Source organism: Sporothrix brasiliensis (genome assembly GCF_000820605.1).
Source record: "Sporothrix brasiliensis 5110 chromosome Unknown Cont20, whole genome shotgun sequence".
NCBI lineage: Eukaryota > Fungi > Ascomycota > Sordariomycetes > Ophiostomatales > Ophiostomataceae > Sporothrix > Sporothrix brasiliensis.
This window is the reverse complement of record NW_024467139.1, coordinates 2,248,347-2,265,388: the sequence shown is the minus strand read 5'-3', so window position 1 is coordinate 2,265,388 and position 17,042 is coordinate 2,248,347. Positions and strand designations below refer to the sequence as shown.

At 51.0% G+C, this 17,042-nt stretch overlaps 2 protein-coding genes across 2 annotated transcripts; both read right to left on the bottom strand.

Moving 5' to 3' along the window:
- Nucleotides 1–217: 217 nt before the first annotated feature.
- SPBR_06650 (uncharacterized protein) lies at nucleotides 218–2,749 on the bottom strand (the record flags this gene model as incomplete). Its single annotated transcript, XM_040764906.1, has 1 exon — nucleotides 218–2,749. One exon carries the CDS (start codon nucleotides 2,747–2,749, stop codon nucleotides 218–220), a length of 2,532 nt encoding a protein of 843 aa, XP_040616604.1.
- A 1,042-nt stretch (nucleotides 2,750–3,791) lies between these two features.
- SPBR_07671 (uncharacterized protein) lies at nucleotides 3,792–4,697 on the bottom strand (the record flags this gene model as incomplete). Its single annotated transcript, XM_040765925.1, has 1 exon — nucleotides 3,792–4,697. The coding sequence occupies one exon, from the start codon at nucleotides 4,695–4,697 to the stop codon at nucleotides 3,792–3,794; it is 906 nt and encodes a 301-aa protein (XP_040616603.1).
- Nucleotides 4,698–17,042: the final 12,345 nt, after the last annotated feature.

Below are 17,042 nucleotides of genomic sequence, written 5' to 3'. Positions count from 1 at the left end.
AATGACAAGACGCAACGACCGCAACCTTTTTGAAGAACGAGTAAGGAAAACAGACAAGATAAAAAGATGACGTAAAACACATGAAAACCAACGTATGAATCAAGAAGAGGATACAACGCAGGTAGATAGACCGTACATCTAGAATAACATGATGATAACGAGAAAAAAAAAGAAGCAAAAAACACCGCTAAGATCACGAATGACACAGGACAGACAACTAGCAGGTACCCTGCGCCTGTGCTTGCGGAACGGGCGAGATTGAATGGGCCACGGGGCTGATGGGGCGAGTGTATGTAGCAGGCATCGCAACGCTGGTGGTCTCCTTGGTCAGTGCCAGCGGGCGTGACACAGCTGATGACTTATCTTGGCGCGGGTGGCCAAGATAGTCGGCGTCAGACGACTGCGACTGCAGGGTACGATCGGCGCCTTCTGCCGGACCAGGCTTGGGGGTGGCACCAGGAGCCGAAATCGGAGTCTGAACGGCATCACTGCCTGGAGTGGGCGTGTGCTGCATGGCGAGCGTCGCCTTAGTTGTAACCGGCGGGTTCAGCGACTGAACAAGATCTTGAATAGGCGCCAACCGCACACCCTCAAACTTATCCAAAGGCTGAGTGGGAGCCACAGCGGGATCATAAGCAGGGGCAGTGGTATGTGCAGGTGGCTGGGGTTGGGCTGGCTGGTATTGTTGCTGCTGGGTGTTGCGCCCATCCTCCAAATACCGATTGGACGAGTTGTAAACGTATTGACTGCTGCTGTGCTCTTGCTGGTTTGTACTGTAGCTGTGGGCGTGTTGGTGATGATGACCATGAGCGGGGCCATGGTTCATGCTGTGGCTGTGGGCGTGACCGTAATTGACACGGTGAGAACTTGCGTTGATGGCCTGCTGGCCGCCGTAGCTTGCATGACTCTGGTGCGTGGCATAGGGTGGGTAGTCAGTCGCCCTGGGCATCTCTTCTGCGTGGCGACAGCCGTTTTTATTGGTGCCAGTGAGGCAATCGGTAGTGAATCGCGATGGGGCGTTGAACTGGAGAGGCGGCAGCGCATTGCTACCAGATGAGGTCGGTCGTTCAAAGTGCGACGATGAGTGGTGCATGAAGCCCGCCTCGGACTGCGACCGCTGGTGCACATTAGGCCGACGCGCGGCAGCCGAGGTCGAGTTCAAAATGTACTGCTGCGACTCCAGCTGTTGTGCAACCGGCATGCTGCCGAACCGCTGAGGGTTGGGTGCGGGAAGAACGCTATATGCAGCATCGGTCTGGCCAGACCCGCCAGGTGTGCTGTGATGACGCTCATGCTCACGGCGCACCTCAAAGTCATGGGAAGAGCGGTGATCAGTTCTATAGTCACCGTGCGAAGTTGTCGACTCAGGAATGGGCCGTTGATGCGCATAAAAGTCGCCGGCATTGTCGCCATACCGCTGGTGCTGATGGTCATAGTAGCTGGCTTGGCTTTCAATATGGCTCTCGGCATGACTCTCAGCATGGCTCTCACGGATGCCGGTGAATGCCGGGCGATGGGCGAGCTGCACACGGCTGTTGAAACTGGAACGCGCTGCCATGGGGTGTTCAAAGCGATCCGACATGCCACCTAGGCTATGATGTTGCTGATGCTGGTGACTCATTCCCAGCACGCCTTCACCGTCAATACGCTGGCGTTTCTCCATGGGAGGCTGCAGGTGATGGTACTCGGAAGCGAACGAACGGCCTGAGGCTGCCAGGTGGTTGTTGGGCTGGCTGCTGCGGCGGGCCATGGGAATCGAGTCGGACCGGAGCGCGGACGTATTGACAGACTGAGAACGGCGATGGCCACCGGCAGCAAAACCAGACGAGGAAGCCGTTCGCCGCTTGGTGTAGGTCTTCTTGGCCGTGTTATTGGAGGCCGGCTCGTCACTGTTGCTATCGGTGACAATGTTGGGCAAGATCTCAATGTCGGGGATCTGCTGCAGACGGCCCTGGTTGATATCGGACTTGAGGTGCTCAACCACCTCCAGGATACCTGCCGTGGAAAAGCCATCACCAATCTGAGCAACCACCCACTCAGGCACAGCCGTACCGCTCATCTCAGCGCGGTCTTCGTCAAAATTCTCTTCCTCGTCCTCCATGCCATCCTCATGGAACGGCCGCTTCTTGCCGCTGGCCGCCATCTTGCTGTCCAGCCGCATTTGCTCCCGCTTGCGGACCGACAATGACCAGTCCTTGAGAACAGGGCCGCGGCTTTGCTGGGCATTGCTATCGCTCCAGGCCTGCACCCGGCGGATTTGCTCCTGAACGAGGCCGATCTGGCGCTGTGGATACTCACCGCCATTGCGATATCTGGTTCGCTGGTAATGCTTGCGGCAGTAATGGACCCAGACGCCCGTCGGAATCATGCGTGTGCACAGTTTGTTGCGGCCGAAGATGTGCGAGATGGCCTTGCGCAGCTGCGAGCCAGTCTGACAGTCACCACGATACATGCATCTGGAAGCGGTCTCAAAGTCGACTGGGAGGTCAGTTCCGGAAGTGGCAGAGTTTGTCTGCTGGTTCGGGCTTTGGTCGGAGATCGAACCGTTTGAGACGCGAGAATGGTGACCGGCCGCAGCCAAACCCGGTGGACTCATGTTCATGGGGCTTGATGACAAGGTGCTAGCCATCCTGCCACTGCTTACGCTGGAGTGGCCCTGGTACTCTGACGAGGAAGCACGGCCGTCGGGCGTGACCCGGGACTGTTCTGGCCCAGTGGGCGAGCTTGAAGTGGAATCGTGTTCCATCATATTCCCGTCACTATGTTGTGATGGTGACGGGGTCGGTTCCGGGATGGGGCCGAAGGTTGGAAAGCGCGGATTGAAAGAAGATGTGCCTATGGATGGGAAGTCTGGAGCAGAGACTGCCCGTTTGTGACGACGTGTCGGTGAGATATCTGGCAGAAGGAAGTCGCCTCGAGACTGGGAGCGTTGACTTGAGGATGGTATGTGCAGTCTATGTTCGAGATTGGTCAGTTTGAAGCTCTTGGAATCTCTTGGAACGTCTTGGATTCTTTGTCGCTTTGGTATCGCCCGTCTTTTCAGGCTCACGTCACTTTTTCTATTTGGGCAGAGAGAGAGGATGTGAAAATTTCTCTCACTTGGAGGAAGTTCGAGGAAGGCACAGGAACGAAAGGAGAAAATGGGACGTACGCGGGAGACTCTCTTCTTTAAATAGGAGAGAAACACCTTTGCCTGCCAAGTCGAACGAAAGAAGTGTGCTGTAGAGGAACAGAAGCCTGGACTTGCTGCTCGAATATGGGAAGAAAAGGAAAAGAAGGGGGGGAAGGGGAGGAGAGGTGGGAGGGAGGGTCCTTGCCCTGAGAAAAGTGTTGTGACGATTTTGACAGAGCTCACAAGGGTTCAAATATGGCCGGAAATGGAAGGAACGACGTGAGTCAATGCAAACGAAGGGACAGCTACGTAGCAAAAGGGGTGGTTTCCAACTTGGGACGAATTGTTGCGTAGGCTGCCCATTTCCAACTCAGAGGGAAGGAGCAAGCGACGTGAGGTAAAAACTGGGAAGGTGCGAGGTGAGGACAATGTGACAAGAGCCTCATTGAGGAACTACCTGACAACGCAAACCCGCCATGCGCTCTTTCTTATTGAGCGGTCACAATAACAAATGACGCCGTGGCAAAATAGCTGGCCATTTGCACAGCCGATGCCGAGTAATGAGAACAAATGCATGGCATACGCCTGCTTGGAGACTTGTGCATATATAAAGCGAAAAGAGTGCGACAATGAAAGGGAAAACGGCCATCCACTCTGGCAAAAAGCAAAGCTGCTTTGCTTACCTTGACGGGCTTTGGAAATAGTCGGTCTCTTCGGGTTGTCCTGACCGCTGGATAAGCATGGCGTCAGATGGTGACTGGGCCCGGCCGGGTGACCGTGGGCTGGGCCCTGGCGATCCGCCCATGGACATGTCATGCCGTGACCGGACAGGCGTTGGTGACTCTGGCTGGTAATTCAGCCGGTCTGCCTCGCCACCAGCACGCTCTTGTGACGGCGGAAGCTGGGTTGCTGTAAGAGAATACTGCTGCAGCTTGAGCTGGTGTTGTTGCTGTTGATACTGGAGACCCTGGCATGATACTATGCTCGCCGGAATACCGCCAATGCAGGGCTCGGAAATCCGCGTCTCCAAGAGCGAAAAGTCAGCAATCAAATTGGACAGCGGCTGGTTCTCGGACACAGTCGACAGCGACGAGATGCGCGAGTGGGTGACTGAGTTGGTGGACGATGCGTTAGTGTACGCCGACGACAAGCTGCTCCGGCTGTCGGAGAATTTGTGCCGCGGCGATGTGCTACCAACGGGCACCGCTGTTGATGCAGTGTCGACGCTTTCGGGAAGTGTTGTTGACGTCATTGACGATGGCAGCACATGCAGTGTGTTTGGTGACGTCTGAACAAGCTTCTTTGTGTTGTCGAGCGCCATCGACAGCGAATAGCCGCCGGCATCCCACGGTGTCCGGTTCCGGTTCGGGGCCCGTGAATCGCTTGACCGGCGGGACGGTGTCTTCTCCAGCGGGGTCGCAACCACACTCGACGGGGCCGTGCTGTCTCCTGTCGTTGCCGATGGTGTCTGCGCCGAGTCTGTAAAGTCGTCGTCGCTGCTGTCTTTCCGTTCGTGAATCATTTCCAAATTCGGTTCCATAGCCGCGGCCGTTGAGGCCGTGTTCAGCATCGCAGTCACATCCATCTTGTCGGGTTCAGCAATTTTCCGAAGCAGATGGTCTTGTTTTCGTGACTTGTTGTTTGATGCAGATCGAGAGTCGCTTATCAAAACAAGGTGTGGCCGACAATTAACAGTCAAAGGAGCTGTGATTGTCTCGAGACGTCGAAGGTGTAAGTCATAAAGACTTCTTCAAACGCCACCCCAATGTATACGTCGAGACGTTGCGAGAATACAATGGCGAAGGATGACAAAAACATGGACGCTGGCCACCGCACCTGTTCGATCCGGATCGATTCGTCTTCTTTACTTGTTGCTTTTGTTGTTGTACAAGAATCTCGGTCTAGATCGTCTTTTCTCTTTAGTCCGATGATTCATAGCAGTAGTCGGACATGCGTGATTGGTATCGTCCGACTCGGGAACAACAAAAGGGAAAACAAAGGGAAAAAAGACGGCGGTAGTGAGAGAGAGAGATGAAGGGACGAGCCCAGATAAATGAACAACGGCAGGAGGCTGCTTGCTGCAAATCGTTCAGATGTCAAAGTATGGGAGATCCCAGGCTCGGCTATGTCACGGACGGCCCCACGGACAACGCTGGGATGCCACGCTCGCCCAGATGTTAACGTCGAGGCCGACGAAGAAGGATCAGTTCGATTTGAGAGTCAAGTTCTCTTCGAGACGACGACCGTGATTCAATCAAAGGGCGACATACGATAGGAACGGATACAGAAAAAAGAATGTAATACCAAGAAGGCGAGAGAATACTGAAAGGATATGTCGAAGCGAGGATGCTGAGGTCGAAGACAAGGGGTGAAATACCGCAAGAAAGGATACGGCCGTGCCTGTTCGAATGTCTGGATATTCAAACAAAAAAGTTGAAGAGCCCACCTGGTCCAGGACGTACATCTGGAGAAGTAGATGGACGTTGGGTAGTTGGGTAGGCCGGAGAGAGGGGGGGGGGGGGGCGTGTGAAAGACAGAAGGTAGTAAGTCGTGGAGGCAAGGAGGGAGAAGGTTGGGGGGGGGGGGGGTGTTTGTTGTTAACAATGGTGTAAAAGGGTTCTGGAACCTGAGGCAGAGGCAGGAAGGGTTCTACTTGTAAGATGTCCAAAAAAGGGAATGGCAGCGACCCGCACAGGCCGCAAAACGGACCAGAGACAAAAATACAAGGGCTTCTGACAATGGATTGTGATGTGAAGATGGGGATGCAAAAAAGGGGGGAAGAAGAAAAGAAACGCTGATAAAAGGGAGACACAAAAGGTAGAAGAAACAAAACCGGCTGTGGATGGAAAATGGTCGAGAGGCAGGAACGAGAGGACAAGGGATGGTGCTGCGGCGGCGACGTTGACAATGGCATTTTGTTCTTCCTTCTCCTTCCTGCACCCACACCCCTTTCGTCTTTAGCTTTCGCCTTCTCCCTCTGGAACCCGTACACGGACGACGACGTAACAGAGCGAAGGAAGGGCTGTAAGATCGGTACCAATCGCTGGACAAGGGACACACACAAACAAGAGACAGGAACAGAGACAAGCCCAAGACAAGGGTATGTGCCCCTCGACACCTGGAGCCTTTTCTCTTTCACCTCTGTTTATTGTCAAAATCTAGCAGCCTAGGTGCAGGTCAGTGTGCGTGTGTGCGGTCCGGTTGCAGGTACGGCGTACAGGTTGCAGCTTGTTCGGTTTCTTGCTTGTCTCTGGTGCGCGCTGAGGGGGGAAAGGAGGTGGCTGAGAGGACAGAGGACCCAGCAAACAAAAGTTTCTAGCATCTAGTGCAGTCGAGCAAGATTCGGCAGGAAGGGTGCGGATGCATGATGCAGTCTCGTCGGGCAACGTCTTTTTTTTAGTCAGGCCGTGTGGTTCCAAACTGTGCTGTAGCTGGGAAGGTAACGTCAGGCCCGCCAGGTTAGCGGTGGGTAGGGGTGGGACGTACGCTTGTAAAATAAATAAATTCAAAAAAGTAGAATAAATAATCGCAAAAAGAAGGAGAGGGGAATTGTAGGCAGTGGCAGCTTCAGCTAGAAGGGATAGCAAGCAGACCAGCAGGTACCGCGTACACGAGTTTGTGCGTTGTGCGCTGAGCGTGTGTGTACGAAGTACATGTGTTCCATCATGTCAACATGACTCCTGATCGTAGATTTCGTTCAGGTCTCGGCGTTCAGAGCCGTAAGAGTTGTTAATGTCGCATGAGTGCTAAGCCGCCTCTGTTGGATGTGTCGTAGTCGCTTTGGAGGCGACGTAAGAAAAGCCGTCTGAACCCTCATGATCTCCACAGGGTAATAATGCAAGAGAGTCTGGGAGCCCATGCAAGACAAGTTGCAAAGTACTGAGTTTTGTCGACTAAAGCCCCAGAAACCTTTCGAGGCCAAACCGGCAAGGGGGTTTCCCCTGTCTTGCTCTTGACTCGCTTTCTACTCCCCACTTCTCCCTCCTTACATCCAAACACATGCAGGTCGGCAGCTGGGAGAGCATGGCAGACTAACGTTTCCATTGGTGTCTGGTTGACTGTGCAAGGGAGCGCTGGAGGCCCTGGAGGTCCACTGTATCTTATGGGGATTCCGAATGGACAGAAGGAAGAGATGGGGAGACACAAGATGGAGTGGTTGCATATTCGTAGTTGCTGCTCTGTCAAATGCTAATACCACTGTTGAATGTTGCATACATTCGCGAGGCTAGGTCACTTGGCAGGGCTATGTGTGTGTGTTCTGAACAGATTTACATTGCGTGTGGCTTTGATTTTGATGGTGGTGTTGGTGACGACGACAGAAGACGAGGCGCAGCGTGTTTAGGATCGGCGAACTGAGACAGGGTTGGGGTGCTTGAAACTGACGACAGACACGTTCGTCCACAAGGTCCAGCGTGTGCGATTGTGACCAGAGCGTGCGCGTCCAGTGCGTCCAGCGATCTCACACTGGCCGCTTGAACTGTCCACAATTGGACCGGTTTTTCTGAGAGTTCCAAGTTGTAACCACTTGTTGCATAAGTTGCGTATTGGATTGATTAGTGCAGGGCCTGGATCTGTGTTAGTGGTCTCTTTGTTTTCGTCTTTCGTATGGTTGGATAAGCACTGTTCCGTTGGTCGTCCAGCTGTCCACGGCCGCATGGTAGACAAAAAAAACCGAAAACAAATTGGAGAGAATAGGAGGCACAGCAAGCACAGGCAAAACAAGCACAGGTAAATCAACAAACAATAAAAGCGAGCCAGTTGTGTGGACTGCCGCAAATTCCGAAAACCCCGAGAGAAAGTGCCTCTTTTGTTGGGCTGAGAGCCACTTTCTCGTAATCCAACAGGGCGTTCTTGTCAAGTGGAACAAAACGAGCTGTTCTAGAAAAAAATAGTGACAACAGGCGACGCTGGCTCGCCTAGAGAAATAAATAGCATCCAATAAATTTGATCCGATGGCGTAAAAAACAGGGCCCTTGCTGACTGGCTGACTGGCTGACTGGCGTGGTCCCTCTCCTTAGTGGTGTCGACTCGTATCCGTCGATTCCAATGTAGGTTTGGCGGACTTTGTCATTCGCAAATCGAAGACGGCATAGGTTGCTATCTTTTACCGTTGTTATTTCCAAGTCAGTGGTTTTTTGTTTTCTTTCTCACTTTTTGACACTTCGGAAAACCTGCCAGGGTCTGGAAGCATCCCGTTGATATTACCGGATTGACCTTGGCAGGCGAGAGGCACTAGTCAACAAATTTGGTATGAGAAGTTCCGTGAAAGCTGTTCTCGCACACAGTGTGGAATCAACGCCTTTCCAAGCTGCCGAGGTTCGCGTCCCCAGCCCTGGATACATACCAAGAACCAATAGTCCGTGAAGAAGCCGAGCAACAACAAAAACAACCACCTCGAAGTGTATTGCACTGAATTGTAGAGAGTGTGGAAAATATGAAGGACGACACAGAAAATTGAAGTCGGGCAACGTCAACACCAGCGACGCAACAAGAACGAGGCGAAAACAACAATAAAACTGGACCTCGTCCATACTTAGCAAGACCATCTAGGCCATCATCAATGACCAATGTCCAGCCGGGCCACATTGCCACTCGCAGATGGCAGTACATTCCCCGAAGGAGTGAATAAGAAATACTTAAGTATCTGGATTGTTCGCCGATGAAAGAACCTCGAGAGCTCGATAAACGTTCACACATTGTCCCACAACTATGTGTTGATCGTCATCGGGCCCTCTGTCCCACTGTGAGGCGTGTTTTGCCCCTCGTAGATACCGTCCTTTTGTTATTCTCGTCATCGTTCCTCAAAGTGTTTTCTCGGCCTTTTGCGAGGCTCATCTCGACCACTTTTCAGGGGCGTCTGAAAGGCACACCTGGAGCTGGCATGCGCGTTACGCCCGCGTTGCGTACGCCTGTCGAAGAAGAGCGCCCTGCACACTGTACGCGTACATTCCGTATGCAAGAGATGTCTTGTACACATTGTGAGCGCGCATCTACCTAGCTTGCTACTTTATGTTGAGTATTCTGATACACAAGCTCACGGACTTTGTGTATTTGTGCCCGCGTGTGCTGCAGCGTCCTGGCGGCACTTCTTGGCAACATCTCATAAAGACAGCGAGCATTTCTGAGTATGACACGAAGTAAAGGAGGCTGGGAGGTTGATTGACGGACGATGCCTCTCGCAAAGCCCCGTTTTTCGTCCCGTTGGGGCTGGCGGACTTGGAGGGATCACAATTGCGTCGTTTGTCGTCTTATGCAGGTGTCCTGCACGCATGCGACTGATAATCCACTGCATCCTTCTGCATGTCGTAAAAAAAGCAAGAGAATCTCAAAATGTATGGACACTTCGCGGATTGCAAGAGGAGACATAGCGATTGGTCGCTGAGAGGTTTTTGCTGCTGTTTCAGATATGCTCGAGACGGCAAGGGGCCTGCGGCAAGGGTGGGGGAGGGGAAGAACTGAGAGCCTAGCAGGGGTGGATGCCGATGCCATTCCTGAAAAAGACGAGTCTTGCGGGCATTGCGTTGGTTAATACGGGAAACGTCACGGACGGCTGAGAATGGACACCAACATCTGGGTTTCTGTTAGTAAGGGCGTATCAGAACCGATCGTTAAATTGGCTGCATGGAGGGCTGAAGGGAAAGCGATCCGACACGCGGCACAACAAGTATAGCTAAACAATAGACGGCAGACAGTACTCGGAGTAAAAGCAGAACGTCGTATAGGTGGATGAGATGCATAGAACCAGTGGAAGGCGTGGAAGAAGCAAATGGACATGGCACACATCAAAAGGGACGATGAAGCTAACAAAATGTGCGCAGTAATGTGTCGAGCAGCCGTGTATATATGTTAGCGCAATAGTCATCGTCCTTCATCCCCGACACGAAAAGGTGATAAATATCAAACGGCGGCCTCTCGGGGACGAAAGTCAGGGCCAGTGCCGCCGTCCTTGTGAGGGTCCCAACGTACCTCAAATACCTCGATACCGCGATGCCCGACAGCGTTTCAGCACATGCTTCCATCCAGACTTTAGGTCTGCGGCAATGGATCGCCCGCTTGGCCTGACCAGGACCCCCAAATTCATGCGTTCATCCGTGGCAGATGGCGTTTGGCATCTGGCAGACCAAAGAGCTCCTTGCTTGTGTGTCTTGGATGCTTCTTAGATGGCGTTCATGGGACAAGGCGAGCCGCCTTGGGTAAATCGCAGGAAATTAAAGAAAACAGCAGACTGGGTATGGGGAAACAAGAGAGGTCCGAGAGCAGACACACCCCGTTCCGAGAATCGGGTCGCAACGCGGCGCTGTGCGGTGGGAAACAAGCTGCAGAAGTAGGAGAAGAAGCGCTGTTTGGGTGATGTTGGCTTTGGCTCTGAGTCTGCTTCTGATCTGTTTAACCTCGGAACGTTTTGACGTATAATTTGTCTGGGCCTGGGTTGCCCTTGTGCGATTGTCTCAGCACAGGTGGTGGTGAGATGTGTCTTGCGTTACCGACGAAGACAAGGAGTACACTAAACATATTTAAGAAGAGAGGAAACAAGATGCATTTCGAAGCTCACAGGTGGATAGACATGCAGGCAATATTTTGCTACGTTTCTCCGTCCCTTTGCCCCTTTATCAATTCACCGATCCTCGCGGGCAAGTGCGATCTGCTCGTTAAGATGACTTTTGGCAGTTGCGACCTCAATAGTACCCTCCCGCAAACTCTCGACCACTCCTTCCGTCTGTACGTCGTACATCCACTCTTATTTACAACTGTTGTGCCTTTTCGCTCTTTCCCTTGCTTTCCAGAGCCGGTCGGCGGTTTCACTGCCTCCCTTCGTTCGTAGTTTCCCCCCTTTCTCAGTTGCCTTTTAACCCCTTGTTTTGAAGCTTTATATCGCTCTTTCCCTTTTCTGTCATTTTTGTCTCAGAACCCCTACCCTTCTGGTCGCTGGGCACGTGTCAAGCCAAAACAGTGTCTCAACCGTCGAGATAAGCTTTTTAGTGCGTTCTGGGGAGCCCGGCATGTTTATCTTTCTCCCTTCTCTACAACCTCCAAACACCGTCACTGTCAGGTCTGTTTGACATTAAAAACCACGTTTGTCGTCGCAGGCGCCAAGTATGTGGTCCAATCGCAATCCCAGCTCACCAGATCAAGCTTGACCTTCGACACAATTGCTCCGACCCTATTTCCTCGTGCGTCAGGAGTCCTTGTTGTTTCGCAGGGAGGGAGGACAAGGAGAGGAATGCAACGTGGTTGCAAGTCGCAGAAGAGTCTGTCAAGATTGCTAGACAGCTGTTTACTCCGGCGGAAGAGACAAGGCAAGAAAATCAGCTCCCGATCCCGATGTACGGAGAAACTGGAGCCCGTTCATCTCTGCATCGTCCTTTTGTTCCCTTTTTCCTTACCTTCCCGCCATGTTACCGTGCTGCCCTCGACCACCGATCCCGTCCCGATCGCCACGGGGCAGACAAACGTCTAGAGGAAAGAAAACTTGTGTTACACTGCATACATATACATGCAGTCTCCGCTAGCCCATTTTCTTGCGTTTGCCTTGCTTCGCCTTGCCTACGGAAAGGCCTCCCAAGTGTAGCCGGACTCTTCGTTGCTTCTCTCGCCATTTCTGCCCTCGCCCTGTTTGTGAATCCTTTGTAAGTCACATTAAAAGACCCCTTTGAACGGATACATAACAGTCGTTGGAAGTGCAATAGAAGTGGAATGAGGCGGTCGAGTACAAGTACACGAACAATCTAGTCAGAGCCTGGTAGCCCGTCAACCCAGAGGAAAAGAGGAGCTGAGTGTATCAAGAGAGCACTCGTTGTTTCGACTTTACGGTCCCGACTTGGTTGCTCGGCTTAAGAAAAAAATAGCTGGCAAGCAACACCCCACGAGCAAAGCATCGGACGCCAAAAAGTGGGCATACGTGTGCGCCACCCAGCGATCCAATTTGGCGAAGCCCAACGCAACCCGTGCTTCCTGGAGCCATCTCTGGCTGCGTGCGTTACCATTGGTTTTGCTAGCCAGTTAGCCAGCTTGTTCTTTAGCAAGATCCGACTCAGGATTATGCCAAGACCAGACGACGCGGCCAAAATGCACACACAACCCAAAGCCCTCTAGCAAGTCCTTCTCGATGGCTGTCCACCCTTTGGTCTCCTCTATAGACTTGGCGCAACCTCCGTCGATTTGATCTTCTTATTTTCCGTCCTCGACCGGCGGGACGTGGCACGGCATGGCCTACTGTTTCGGTCATGTGCAAACGCCATCCTTACATATTTTCGTCCACATCTCAGAATTCGAAAACAGGGCTTTCACGGAAAGGTGGCCATGAATGGAAGCAGCACCAACTAGGAGCAGCACAACCAGTCTGCCTGGGTACGGATATGTAATAAAGGCTGCTCTGCTTCTGCCATTGTGAGTGATAGTATGCATACATCGGTATGTCATATAATCTGTGTTTATCGATTTGCACGAAAGACATTCCCCTGGTCACCCGAGCCGAGGATTCCATACCATCTCACTCATATACCCTCATCCCCACGCTCTGTCGTTTCCTTTGCATCTTCAACATGCATTTGCCCTCTCCACAAAAGGACTCCACTCGCCGTCGATCCGTCTGAAGAATACCCACCAAGTTTTTCGCTTGTTTCCATCAACCCCTTCCCCGTCTCTTGCGGCGATTCATCAACCGATGCATCCAGTCGCATTTTGTTCACTTTAAATTGAGTTTCCAAATGCCTTCTGCGATTTGACAAATGTTTCGGATAGAGAAGTCTACAGAGTGCAATGCACAGGATGGATAGTCTTCTTCCAAGATTGAGTCCGCCTGCCGCCCTTGTTTCTCGTCGTGCCAGATCCGTCTACCAGACTACAAAAATAAAGTACCTCTGAAGTGGTATCAGACAGATGTTCGGATGACCAGGGCAGACAGACCATCGAGGGGTCGGACCAAGAGCGGATCAGGCCACGTCTGGTCTGACCTGCGGGCCTCGTCCTGCCAGGAAAGACAAAAAGCAACTTTCTCTGCCGTTGTTAACGAAATACCAGCTGATGCACCACGCCATGGCTCTTTGTGCAACAGACGAAAAGAAAGAAAGTCGTTCGAAAAAGAACGAAAAACGAAAAACGAAAAAAAGGATAAATTAGAAGGAGGGTGTACGGAGCACCTTTCAACAAAGGACAACCAATCGCCCAGCAGCCGGTGGCTTAGATAATGTTGCCGTCAGCAGTCACGTATTACCAATTACTCTTGATTACTCTCAAGATTGTTTTTCTGCCCTTACCCTTCAGTTGGGGTCCCTTGGGTACGGATCGCGGTTACTTGATTTTTTATTTTCTTTTCATAGTGATTATCGAACTCATTTCCGACGATCCTACGAGGATGACGAGAGGTTTGCAACCGGGGACTGGTGTCCTGTTTTATTTTTGGGACCCAAGCCCGCGTTCATCTAATAACAACAGGGTAGGATAATGTGCTCTGAAAGATTAAAATAGATGTATGAGACGAGAGAGCGAGGAAAGCCTGACAAGGATCAATGAGACGTGAGAAGATTGAAAACAATCAGGGACGAGTCAGCTGGTCGAGCAAATACGGACGTGGAACCAGAAAGACAAACAGTCCTATGCGAGCGGAATGAGTACGAAGGCCTGGGACGATAACGGCAATAAGGACATGAATTAACCAAAAAGAAAGAAAAAAGAAAAAAAAAGAAGAAGAAAAGAAAGAAAAGAAGCCTCCTTTGACCGCGTCGTTTCTTCTATGTTTGGTCTACTTCAAACCAATGCTTCCTGTTCATCGCTTGTCCACTCCAATTGAGACGACAAGAAGGAAGCTAAGAGGCGTTGAAGGTGGTGGGTTGGGACGAGAATAGCAACATACAAGGAACCGGATGACGAGGCACAGGCACGCAATGGAGCTTGCAAAGGGCGAAAAAATGGGGCAAAGTGGACACCGTTGGCGCGGAGTTGTCAATGCGCTGTTGTACTACTCCACAGTTGTACTGCCGTTTAGGGCACTAACAAGTCCCACGAAACGTCCAGCGTATGATGGATTGATGGATGGCTGTTTTGAAAAGTCACCAAAGGCTCTCCAGAAACGACACATATAAATACGAGGCGGTGATGAGGCGACGACCGAATATATCGTGCACCCGGGCTCTCGCGCTGGGGGCAAATAAAATGCAATGCTGCTCAACACGAAGTGTGCCTTGTTTTAACGTCTTTTTGTTTCTTTTACGTTCTGGCCCCGGCACTCGGCCGCGTCTCACTCGCCTTTCTTTCCCGGCGGAGCGCATTCTAGGCTCGGGCCAAATATGTGACATATGCTGATGGCGACACAATGGGCACTTCTTTCGGTTGGTGAGCGCCAGGCAAAAAAATTTATCTCAGGGAATTAAGGGAAGCAAAAGAGAAGCAAAAGACCTTGACATACTTTAGAAGCCAATTATTGCACCCGGTTTGTCTCACATATTATCTGCGCCTGACCTGTCATCCAGGGAGCATACTGAATATGTCTTCCTACCTCCGTCCATCTCGGTCGGGACGGGCACGAACGTGTTGCCTCACCCTTGCATTTTATTTTATTTTATTTTTTTATTTTTTAAATATGCCTTGTATTTCCCTTCTATTCCTTTACTTTCTATCTCATTCTTATTTTGGACGCAGTGTGAGAAAGGTCTCTCCTTGCTAGTAGACTCGCTCGTCGAGGCCGTGTAGGTCAGAAGCCCGGCTCGCGCCTCTAAGCCACGTCTATTTTAGCATCACCGCGCTCAAACGACCATCAGACTGCTCACCCTATTAGTAGGGATGCCCTATATACTGCCGAATGCCTGCGATATCCCTGCGTCAGGGCGTATTGTATCGACGACGTATAGAGATTGCATATTTGACAACATGACCTAAAAGAATGTTGCTAGTGCACCTGATGCAGACGACGTACGCGTACATCAATCTGCGTGGGAATCTATGTGCCACGCTTCACGTTCGTGTTCAGTTCATCACATTAGTTCCTCGTATTTTGCACACTATTTTACCTCGTTTGGTTGTTGCCTAGATATGTATGCTGGAGTCAGCGACGTGTGAGTTCAAAATTACGAAGACGGTCCGGAGAGGCCGCGTAAAGGGCAACAATATGGCATGATATCGCTAAAAGAAAAGACCTCACAAGAGCCAGGTATCTGTTGCGCATTTCGGATGCCGTAAAAGAAGAGTCGGGCGCTGACAGACTCGGTGCCGAAGAACAACGGCCATCGCAGAGACAAAACACTAAAATGCATTCGGGCAAACGAGACCATTGACCTGGTTGCATGTCGCATTCTGCACCAGCCGTTTGTCCCGTTCATGCGCAGTACGAAGCTGCATATCGCGTTGCATAGTGCATTGCATGGTTTTTCTGATGTACTTTAGCATTTTGCATTGTCCAGAAATTCTGTCGGCAGAAAAAGACGCGTCTCATCTAAATGAAGACACATAATGAAAAAGACTGGCTGAGCAAGTACCGGTACATCCAAGTAAAGACCAATGACATCGTAGCCATGTCTTTCTAGTAAATACTTTGGTCATCACGAGCTATCGTGTCGACGTGTTTGGTACGGCATCTTCCGTGTCTACGCATCTTCACAGCTGCTCAATCATTAATCAAATTATCATTCAGATGTTCTTCTACAGGCTACGGCACTGTCTAAATGTTCAATGAGAGCATTGGCTGCTCGGGGGACCAAGTATGCCGTAGACACAAAGTACGAGCTCATAAAGTAGCCCGCCTGTACGCTGGACGCTGGTAAGTGTGGTGCCCTGTGTAGCCCTCCGTTGTCGTTTTGTTTTGTGTATATGTTTGCATGGTGGGACCATCGAATGTCTTTGATATCAGTTGGATGTCCTCGATATTTGTCCCTTGGCTTCTTCCCCAACGTCTTTGCCCGACCGTGCAACCGTTGCCCAATGACGAACGAAAAGTGTTCTAAATTCTTCGATACGAAGACTCAGAAGAGTAGACAGAAGGAAACTAGGAACCGAGTTGCCACTTGCTTGTCCATCCTTCCCGCTCATGGACACTATCAGTGTCGTTGCCAGGCTTCCAAAAGGTACGGATCTGGAAGATGTACAGGACATGATCTTAAGGTCATCGTCTCGTCCGCTTTCAAGCCTCCTACAGTGCCACATATTTGTGTTTTGCGGTTTGAATAGTGTACGCCCTCCATTCGGGCGTTGCTCGCTGTCAGAATCACGTCATCTGATGATAATGGCGAAACGCTGTTGGGCGTGGGCTTCCAAAGGTCCAGTTGTAGTTTGCTTCGTGCCCTTTTTTATTTTTTATTTTTTATTTTCATTTTTCATTTTAACATTTTGTTTTTTAATCTTGCTTTGTGTTAGCCGTCTCTTGTATGAATGTCTCGTGTTTCCTTCTCGTCGTTTCTCGGTGTCGTGGCCTATTCTATGTGAGGCTGCAGCGACAAGGAAAAGGAAAAGCGAGTGGTAACACTTAACAATCACTGGGCACACTGCCACCCGGAGGATGACTCTCCTTGTTTTTCAATTCCAACATGTCCTCGTTCTGATATCCGTGACCACGTTATCGTGTACGTTCTCTATTTTTGATCGTTCCCTTTGTCGGCCATTGCAAGTTGGCAGATCCATTCAATGCTCTTGCCTCCGGAGGGTGTACTTTTCTTCGTACTCGACTCACACATCCCAAATTTCACGAGAGCCACGTCAATCCGTGAAAGACTAACACGTCTATGAAAAGCAAACACAGAAGACACACACCAATGGAAACCTGTACATGTATGTATGCAACAATGTGGCCCTGGTATTATGAAAAAAGTAAAGAATGCAAGCGCAGGACTCGTAGCCCGGAAAATGCAAGTTCGAGGAAATAAACAGACTCGCAGGCAAAAGTTGCAAGTTGCACAAAAAATGCTAGGTAAAAAAACATGACAGTAGACATGGACATACCAAA